The sequence below is a fragment of the Corylus avellana genome, chromosome 3 (genome assembly GCF_965113065.1).
Source record: "Corylus avellana chromosome 3, dhCorAvel1.hap1.2, whole genome shotgun sequence".
In the NCBI taxonomy this organism is placed as follows: Eukaryota; Viridiplantae; Streptophyta; class Magnoliopsida; order Fagales; family Betulaceae; genus Corylus; species Corylus avellana.
Window position 1 is genome coordinate 6,039,582 of NC_142492.1, and position 10,508 is coordinate 6,050,089.

The 10,508-nt window shown below is 37.1% G+C and overlaps 1 protein-coding gene across 1 annotated transcript; it reads right to left on the bottom strand.

Moving 5' to 3' along the window:
- Positions 1-1,407: 1,407 nt before the first annotated feature.
- LOC132175815 (phosphoenolpyruvate carboxylase, housekeeping isozyme) lies at positions 1,408-9,997 on the bottom strand. Its single transcript, XM_059587873.2, has 11 exons — positions 9,881-9,997; positions 9,379-9,566; positions 8,563-8,954; positions 8,202-8,286; positions 6,584-6,806; positions 6,059-6,162; positions 5,842-5,929; positions 4,195-4,349; positions 2,792-3,790; positions 2,303-2,689; positions 1,408-1,943 (listed from the first exon to the last, which is right to left on the bottom strand). Exons 2-11 carry the CDS (start codon positions 9,544-9,546, stop codon positions 1,647-1,649), a joined length of 2,898 nt encoding a protein of 965 aa, XP_059443856.1. The 5' UTR covers positions 9,547-9,566; positions 9,881-9,997; the 3' UTR covers positions 1,408-1,646.
- Between the last annotated feature and the right edge of the window lie 511 nt (positions 9,998-10,508).

Below are 10,508 nucleotides of genomic sequence, written 5' to 3' on the forward strand. Positions count from 1 at the left end.
TTTTTCTTGGATCCTATAGAATGTGTTTAGTCTATTTTGCTTTTTTTTTTTTTTTTTCCTAAGCTATTAATTTGCTAGTTGTTTATACTTTTGTGTATTTGCAATAACATAAGATTAAATGTAAGATTTCTATGCTTTATCTTATATAAACACGCACAAACATATATATAATCTACATATAAAAAGATTATATATATCTATGTGATTTTGTATTTATATAAGTTGGTCAATTTCCTCAAGCAAAAAAAAAAATTTCGTCCCCCCACACGACAAATCATCCTAGTTCCGCCGCCCCTACAGCTCACATGTTATTAAAAAAGATGTGGTTATTTTGGTGAAAGTGGCTAAAATCTTCCATTTTTAGCCTCACCATTTTAACTCAAAATAAATTGTGAGTGAACAGTACTCACTATTAATAGTGAGGACTATCCACTCACCAATTGAATAAAAAAAAATAGTTTATCTTTTTTTTTTTTTGATAAGTAAAATAGTTTATCTTTAATAGTTAAAAGAAAGAATAAACAAATATCTAAAAAATAATATTTAAATAGAATAGTAAAAGAAGATTGTTAAAATAGTGTGGCTGCTAGGGGTGCTTTAAGAAAATGAGTAGTTAAAATAGAAAAAAAAAAAAAAAAAAATTGTATTTTTTATTATTTTAGTGAGTAAAATTTGTTGAGTATGCTATGAATGCTCTGACAAATAACCTTTTGAAGGTGGTGAAAAGCATTGGATCTTACAGTAAAATAATATTTTAACTTGCCTAGTATTTGCAAAAGGATATTTTCTTTACTGGATTTGAGACAAGATTCTCCTCAAAACGAGTCTATTTTGTGCTTTATGCAAAATACCTAGTTATCACACCGAGTCCACTAAGGAAATAGAATAATCAAGAAAAAAAAAATGAACTATAGTACCAAATCTAGTGCTTTTTTATTTTTTATTTTTTATTTGTTAAAAAATTGCAGTTCAATGCAATCTGTGTCTGTGTTCATAATATTAAATAAAGCATGATAAAAGAAGAAACAGAGAAGTCAAAAAAATATATATGCCGCAAGAAAACCAATGGAAACAGCAAAGGATTCAGAGTTCTGGCAACGAATATGAAAATGTGAAAGTGAGTCAGGTTTGAGTCATGAACCCCATATGCTATATATGGGGGCACTTACTTTTGTTACAAACTTGCACAGGATATAGAAGCCTGCCACAATTTGATTTACTATTTTTTTTTTAATGGTCCAGATTTAATTTTATTCTCTTTTTTCATGAAAAATCAAGAATTAAATCTTGCCCGTCGAAAAAGCTATAGTTTTTTTTACGGCACCTAGGCTAAATCCATTTCTCACATCCTATTCCCGAATCCGGGAACTGATATTCAGACAGGCAAATTGGCCAAACAAACAAACAAGTATTCAAATATAATGCTCATAGAACATTTTGTAGCAAAGCATAATACAAAGTTCCATCGAGTTCAACTCTTGCGGCGGGGGAATATAACATTACAGCTGAATAGGGTTACCGAAATTATGACCTGGATGCGGATAATAAAAGAACATCCACTTCTGGTGCATATAATTTATGGTTTCTTGGGGCAAATTCTCTGCAGAGAAAAACAGCAAAAAGAAAAACACAGAAATCACAGGTGTCTAACCGGTGTTCTGCAAGCCTGCAGCAATACCCTTCATCGTCAAGATGAGGGTATCCTCCAAACCAGGGGCATACTCGCTTGTTGGGTTCAGGTTCACAAGTTCATCAGTTGCTTTGCTTATTTCCATAAACTCCTTGGAGATGTGTGGACGCACCTTCACAAGGTAGTTTGGATCCCGGATTCTCTTCAGTGTGTAGGCTTGGCAAACATTAAGGGTAGTAATGTAGGAATCTCGCAGCCGGAGTCTTTGTTTCAAGTAGGGGTCCCCTTCAAGAAGATCCTTGTGTCCAGCAGTCTACCAGCACAGAGAAAAGGAAAATCAGTTTTTGTGATAACCATTTTGTCTGGAAAGCCCCATAGGCAGAAATGTTATGGTCTAATATTTGTGCAGTAACCAACAGAAGATTTGGGAATCATGCAAAAGGTTTGGAAGAGTTTTATACAGTATTCTTAGGGAAAGAGAGCATGTAAGATAAGGTCTATGTTACTCAATGGCCAATGCTTAAGAGTGACGGTTGAAATTTTACAAAGATCTTGCTGGAAACTTGGTGAAAGAATGCATTGCTTGTGAATCAAAGAAAGCCATAATGGAAAGCTAAAATATAATCCGAGACAAACTCAAAATGTAAAAAAATTCTATCCAATTGATTTTACCTGTAGGAGAAGGGCCTTTGTTTCTTCATAATTGACCCTCAACCGCTCTCCAAATTGCCACAGTTCTTCTGAAACAAGGAGCTTGTCATACAAAGCAGCAATACCTGGGTCTCCCTTCGCGAACACCATCTCGACCAAATCAATGGTGACCCTAAAAAATGGCCATTCATTGTACATCGCCTGCAGCATATGGAGATTTCTAATGTCCTTCTGAATAACATGTTTAAATGCTGCTCCAAAGCCTAGCCACACTGGAAGATGAAACCTTGTTTGTAGCCACGCAAAGATCCATGGGATTGCACGGAGTGATTCAATACCTCCACTTGGCTTACGCTTTGATGGACGACTTCCAATGTTCATCCGACCGTATTCCAACTCTGGCGTAGCCTACATTTATAAATAGACAATGGTTATTAAATAAATGATGGTCTTTAGTGAGCTTGACTTATCAAAGGAAAATGTGATTCATGCTATTTGCATAATACTTACAAGGCGGAAATATTCCACAAATCGGGGTTCTTTGAAAACAATGGAACGATACTCTTCTGTTGCAATGATAGCCATCTCATCCATCAATGCACGCCATTCTGGTTTTGGAGACACCGGGGGGTGCATACCGTGCTCCAAAGTAGCAGCCGTGAAACGTTGGAGTGTTCTAAAACACAAGTGCTCCTCTCCAAATGATTGCTCAATGACCTCACCTTGAACAGTAACACGGAGTGATCCATGAATGGTATCTGGAGGTTGAGACAATATGGCAAGATGGGTAGGCCCACCTCCTCTTCCAACAGTCCCACCACGACCGTGGAACATGGTTAGCTTCACACCATATTGCTTAGCAACCTTTATAAGCTCCTCTTGAGCCTTGTATAACTGCCACGCTGCAGAAAACCGTCCCGCATCTTTACCAGAATCTGAATAACCAATCATAACTTCTTGCTTTCCATTAATTCGGTCTCTATACCAATCTATTGAGAATAGCCGCACTAAAGCAGCAGGAGCAGCCTCCAGGTCTGCAAGCTTTTCAAACAGAGGAACCACTCTTAATGGTTCCTTCACATGGCATTCACGTTGCAGGAGCTCAACTGCAAGCACGTCAGACGGTGAAGTTGCCATCGAAATGATGTATGCTCCAAAGTTGTCTGATGGAAGTTCCGCTATGACATGAAATGTGTCTAGAACATCACTAATTTCTTCAGTTTTGGGAAGATCAGGTCCAAACAGAGGGCGCTTGCCGCTGAGTTCAGATAAAAGCCATTCCTGCCGACGTTCTTCAGACCACTCTCGGTAGGATCCAATTTCCAAGTGCCTGGTAATGGCATCCATGACATCAGTATGACGGTCCGACTCTTGCCGAATATCAAGTCTCACAAGTGACAGTCCAAAAGTTGACACTTGTCTTAAGAAATCAAGAAGGCTTCCATCAGCAATTGCACGGTCACCACATGTGCACAGTGATCTGTAACATAGTTCAAGAGGTTCCAAGAACTGCACATAATTTGAGAAAACTTGATCAGTATCCAAACCAATCAAACAAAAAGAAAAATTGAAAGGCAATTTGTAACTTAAAACAGTAAGGAGTACTGGTTAGTTAACAGAGATGTTCAGTAACAGATCCAATAAATATATCTCCTTTTCTTTTTTATACTTTTTCCGTCTTAGAGTAGAATAAGCTTGTGAAGATAGTTTAAAAGAGAGCACTGGATTGTGATAATCCTGTGGCCTGTAACTTATTGAGAGATAAGAAATAAGGATCCACTAGCTAATCCTACATGGTTATATACAGCTTAGTTGAGTTGAGGGAAAGGTACAATCGATGTTCATAAAATACAGATGGAGATAGCAACATGATTACTGGAATCTTCAAAATAAATTCGAATGAATGAAAATACCTGCTCAACATTGGTGAAAGTCGCTTCCTCGGGGATATCCGAGAACCCATGGGCCAATAAATGACGAGAGCGTTCACGTGTCTGATAAAGCCTATCCCTTACTTCGCCAAGAATGACACGGTAGGGCTCATTGGGAGGAATTTGCTTCCAAAACTCTGTCACCAAAAAGTAGAAGTGATTAATAACAATAAAAGTTATCAGGAAAATTAACAATACAAAAAATTATACCTAAACTTGGGAAATACCTTCTTAATAAATACTAAAAACAAACATACAACACTTAATTCCATTATATTGTCACCACAAATTATGGTTGCACAGCTAGGAAATTTCCATGGAATAAGTTCTTTGAGCACATATGTTGTTCAATACAATTTTTTTACTGTATTAACCAAGTGCTCCAAATATGCACCTCCTTATATTTGTGTAGCTACTTTCACTCATGATTGCAAATTAGGAAATTCCAGTGAAGTCAATGATTCATTTTCCATATCTGACATAGATTCAGGCAATCAGCTGACTTTTTGTGAACAGCAATACTGCCATTTTCTATTTCCTTTCTCCAGTTTGCCAATCTTTTAGCATTGTTCCAGTAGAGACTAAGGAAGAGCAGGGGTTTGTATACAGCTATAGATTTGTCTAAGGGTGGGTGGATTACCCTTATCAAGAGCACCCTATCCAATTACCTACGTATTTCATATCCTTCTTTCCTCTCCCTTCGAGTGTTGCTAATCGTATTTAGGAACTTCAACGTAACTTCTTATGGGGTGAGATAGGCGAAGAGTTCAAATATCACTTTGTGAGTTGGCTGAAGGTGTATATGTCGATCTCTGCGGGAGGGTTGGGAATTATGAACCTTTTGAGGTTCAATCATGCACTCTTGGGTAAATGATTGTGTCAGTATGGGCTTGAGAGAAAGGCTTGGAGGAGATGGTGCTTTTGTATCTTTTGTGGTGTCTTTGAAGGGAAAGGAATGGTAGACGTTTTGAGAACCATGAGAGGACTTTGAAGGAGATGAAATCTTTTTTCTTCAACACTTTCTATCTCTGGACAGCCGCTTATGTTTCTCTTTTAGTGCTTAGTTATCATAATTTTCTTGTTCTTTTTGCCCCTAATTCCTAGGTGGCTTTTCTTGGATACTTCTTGTGTACATGGGGGTGTCTTACGCTTTTAATGATATTTTGATTATTTATCAAAAAAAGGCTAGAAGGAAAGTAAAAACTAGTAGGAGTCAATTCAATCATAAGGGCATGTTGGGTTGGAGATTATTACGGGAAAACACTATTTGCATTTGTTCTTTTCTTTTTTCTAAAGCTGAAACATTGTGGGTTTGAAGGTGAGGAAATTCGGCATTTCAGATTGTATATAAACACTGATAAAGTTAAGGGAGGTATGCTTCCATAAATTTAAACTATTTATAGGAAAGGCAAAGAAGGAAAGGTCTCATGCAGTATGATTTACTTCTTAACATATCTATGGACAGAGAGTTTAAACGTTTAATCAGCATTTACAATATCTAACATAGTATTTGGCAAGGAAAATAAATGGAAATACATATTGTACCACCATATATTTCCAAAGGTTATGCAAGATATGGATAAAGCATACAAGGAGAACCACACCCCACCATAGGTATAGATGAATTACCTATGTAGTGTTTTGCATCTTTCTTGGAGGACCTATGGAGTTCATCTGCATGAACACGAAGCTCATCATTGCAGCGCCACATAGACAACTGCAAGGAAATGAACAGAAATTAGATAATAGTGATGCGAAGCACATAAACAATAAACAAGCAACAGTCCCCAACCAAGGAAGTGAAATTCCTTAGAAAAGATTGCAAGATGTAGAAGCTACTAAGTACCTCAAACATAAGATCCTCTATTTGGGAATAGTACAAGTTAGCAGCCATCATTCTAGCCAACAAGCAAACATGCCTTGTGACCTCAGGAGTCACCCTAGGATTTCCTGCATCCAATGTGAAACAGACATTAAGTTGAGAGAGAGAGAGAGAGAGAGAGAGAGAGAACTTTAAAATTATTCCAATTTATAGAAAAAATCAATCCAAGAAGTTCTAATTGAAAATCCCATTCCAAAAGTTGAAAGGTGGTCTATCCGACTTTTTGCTCCTTCCCTAAGACTATTTTCTTTAATTGTGGACAATGATTATACTTTCATGATCACCATCATGCCATTAACAAATAACATCATCCCAAAAATTAAACTGACTTATTATAACGTTCCAACTAACTTAAGGAACAATAAACGCATTTCACCACATTCAAAGTAAGTTCATTACGAGGAAGATACCCTGATGGGTTTGCTTCTTTTTTCCCCTCTATTACCAAACTGTTTACACCACAAATTTGACCATGGAGAAGGATCTTACCATCACGATCACCACCCATCCAAGAAGAAAATTGAATAAGTGGGGCATTGTAAGGAACACGTTCATTAATCCCTATGTTCTTCAAAGCTGTGTCAACACGGCGGAGAAACTTTGGAACACCCTTCCAGATTGTTTCATGAAAGTAGCTCATTCCTGCCCTCATCTCATCTTGGGGAGTTGGAGGGGTCCTCCGAATCTCATCCGTACGAAATGCGGCTTGAATCTACAAGAAATAAAATAGCAGAAAAAGCAAAAATTAAATACACCATAGACTAGGCTATTTTTTTTCTTTTATGTGGAAAAACCTCCGAATATACCTTAAGCTCAAATTTATACCATAAATACAGTTTTAGAGTTAAAATGTTGTCAGAAAAACCCTATGTAGCATACTTGTGGTTTGCTGTAAATAATGAGAATCATCTCCCCAAGCTCATGTGATCAACCGAGTTCAAACATATGTTGCAAGGAGATATTGCACACTTTTGTCTTCTATGATAGATGATTACAATACTATATATCCAACTGATGGCATTTAAGCATTTATCATATGCCCTGGATATGCAGGGCAACTGCTTCTTTCTTTCTTCCACGTGCAAAAAGGGCAGTTCTATACATAACATAATGCAAAGAGCAAATACGCTATTCAACCACATATGCAGAAAGTTATAGGTATGTCATAGGCTGTTAATTTTGAAACATCTATTATTTATATTGGACACATGCCTGAAAAGTGAAAAGGCTCAGAAGAAATCCCTAATGATATATTTGTTTTGGCTGGTCATAATATTCACAGAAGAACATAGTGATAGAATAATTTAAAGCCCTGATTATATATATTTTCTGAAAGTCTATAATGAAAGGTTTCTTTTATTAAGCTCGTAAAGATCAACCCCCAGAGTCATAAATATTTGCAAAACCTAACATGGTGACACATTGTTGCAGTTACAACTTACAAGATCCAATTTAAAGAAATAGTATCACCAAGAACGTCTCAAATTCTAAATGCTGATAAAGAAAATTATTTTTGATAAGTAATGAAAAACTTTATTGAAAGCGTAAGGCGCCCCTAAGTATACATACCATATACACAAGGAGCTCCCACAAGCCCGAAACCCAAAAAACACCAAAAACACTGACAACCCAACCCACCCAAAAAGCCCACAACCCCAACACCCACAAAGACAACAAAGCCCAAAGCCCTCAAACGCTAACAAGCGTGAGCCTTATCTTTCCCACGCTGATATTAAAAGATTAAAGTATAGAGAAAAGTTGGCTTATTAAAGAATTCTACAGAAAACCTAATAATCATGGCTATGCATATCACACATGTATGCATAATGAGTATCGAATCCAAAGTAGCATGTCCTATATTTTACTGTTTCTTTCTTGAATTTTAAATGCCCCAAAGGGGAGGATTGGTGGATTAGGGCTGAAGCAGCTTCAGTGATTAATCTGGGGCCCCCTTTCTTTTCCAATGTCAGATGAATTCCACAAACATAAAAAGATGTGATTCTAGAATATGCCCTAAGAAATAGTTTGCAATAAAAATATAACATTCAAATATATAGCACCAAAGTTTGATAGCAAGAAAATAAATTCAAAGGATGCTGATATTCACCTCCCTCTGAAGTGCCTCATCAAGCTCCTGCTTATCATCAGGAGTAATGTCCTTGGCATACAATTGGGCTAAACAATCCCGAATCCTGAACCGAAGAGTTAAGGGAAAATGATAAGAGAGAGAGAGAGAGAGAGAGAGAGAGATACTGCAAGAATGCAAATTCTAGCCCTTCCCCTCATGCAAACCATAGGGCTTTACATAAAGAATATTATAAGCAAAATTGCATAAAGAAACTTAATTTTTTAACATTCAGCAAAAATCTGAAAATATAGCAAGGGCAAGGGTGGAGGAGGCGGGGGTAGAAATTGAAATATGCAATTGTAACTCAAGGAAGCAAAACTAAAGTAACTGGAGTACAAACCTTCCATGCTTTTGAAGCAAAGATCTACGAACGGATTGCGTAGGATGAGCAGTGAAGACCAGATCCACAGTCTGGTTCTTCAAAGCATCAAAAACTTCTTGTGGAGACTTGTTCAGTTGTGTCACAAGCCTCTTGAGAGTTTCTTCAATGTCCGATTCGGTTGTTGCAGAGTTTTCATCCACAAAATCACCCTTTTTCAATTTGATCCGTCTGCGGTAAGCAATCTGGACCTCCTCGGCCAAGTTGGCCAAGTTAAGCATGTGGGAGAAAGACTTTGCAATAACAATAGAGTCCCCTGGATCCAAGCTTGTCAACACATTTCCAAGCTCTTCTAGCTTCTTAGGATCATGCTTACCTTCATACTCAGCAGAAAGCTCATAACACTCTTGAACCTATACGAAAATCCATAAAAGAAAAATAAAAATCATAACACGATTGGCTAATTTCTGTAATTCACCAAATAAGCTTTAAATACTAAGAAAAAGGCCTTCTTGTTTAAGATTTCCAAACTATTGCTCCCCGATCCACATCAAATCAGAATTGGAATAGCTCTCAAATTTATATATACTTTTACTTAGTGAACTCTCATGATCACTTTAGATTCAATGAAAGTAACACAGACTGTTGCATATCCAACCAGAACACCAACCTCGGTCCCCAAAACTGCGAATAAATAATGATTCATATCATTTTGAAAAGGGTTTTACATTCCCTCATAAAGCTCCATATTTTTCATACAAAACTCAAAATCCAATCAAATTCGAAACTCTCAAACTAATCAAAACTAATATTCGAAGAGGTCACTCGATCACTTACAGTTTCCTTGAGATCCTCCCCATGTAAATCTTGAAGAATATCCAGAAACCGATCCAAAAGCAGAGCATCATACTCAATCAGCTTATCATCCTCACTCACTTTCGCCGGAACCAAAAGCCGAAGCTGCGCGTCGATTGACGCCAACTTCTCAAGATTCCGATTCGCCATTGCTCGCCCTCAGTCACCCTCTGTGATCACAAAACAAAACAAACCATCGTACAAAGACAACTCAGAAACCAAAAAATCGAAAAGAGTGGGCCTGATAACTCGGACTCAATCAAGCGGCAAGAGACAAAAATTCTGAGCATGACCGAGAAAAACAGAGCCCGTGAAATCAAAGATTTGATGGGTAAAGGCCACGTGTGATGAGAGACAATGCAGTACAATGATAATGAAATCTTCGCACATATATACATAAAAAACAGGGGATTTCTACAGAAAAGGGTAGATTCTGTAAGACCCAGATGTCAATTACCCAGCAGAATTGTGAATAATGGAATACCTGAATCCGGTGAAGTGAGATTCGATTCGTTTCCGAAAAAGAAGACGAAAAGCTGGATAAGAGAGAGGTAGATTGAGGGGGGTGGTGTTTGAGATCCAAAGGGAAGCACAGGTTGTGACTTTATATAGAAAACAAAAGCCTGCAGCTGTCAATGTCGTGCTTTTTATGGCCTTTCTCTCTCACTCGTGACTCGAAGCCGAATTGAATGTCTCTTTTCTGTATAAGATGAACATAGAAACGGAATATGCCTACCAAATATTCTTTCCTTCTTCTCTATAGCTCTAGTTTCCAATCCGAGGTACGGTTTTAGTGTTTTTTCAAGTTTTGTCCAGCAAGGAAAAGTTGAAAGCAAAATCGTATTGGACTTATTTTCTATGATCAAAAGGGATGCAATAAGTAATTATTAGGTTCATTAAAACGTATTATCCTGCTAATTAAAGATTATATATATATATATATATATATATTTCTTTTTAAAAAAAAAATCCGTTTATTTCATATCAAATAATTTAATAAAACATGTTTTTTAATGGAGAATGTGTTCTCATGGTGCTCGTCAGTGTTCTCCTAATTTTAAATGGATATTATTTCTCTCACCCGATTTTTAGAAAAAGAAAGTGATCCTTAT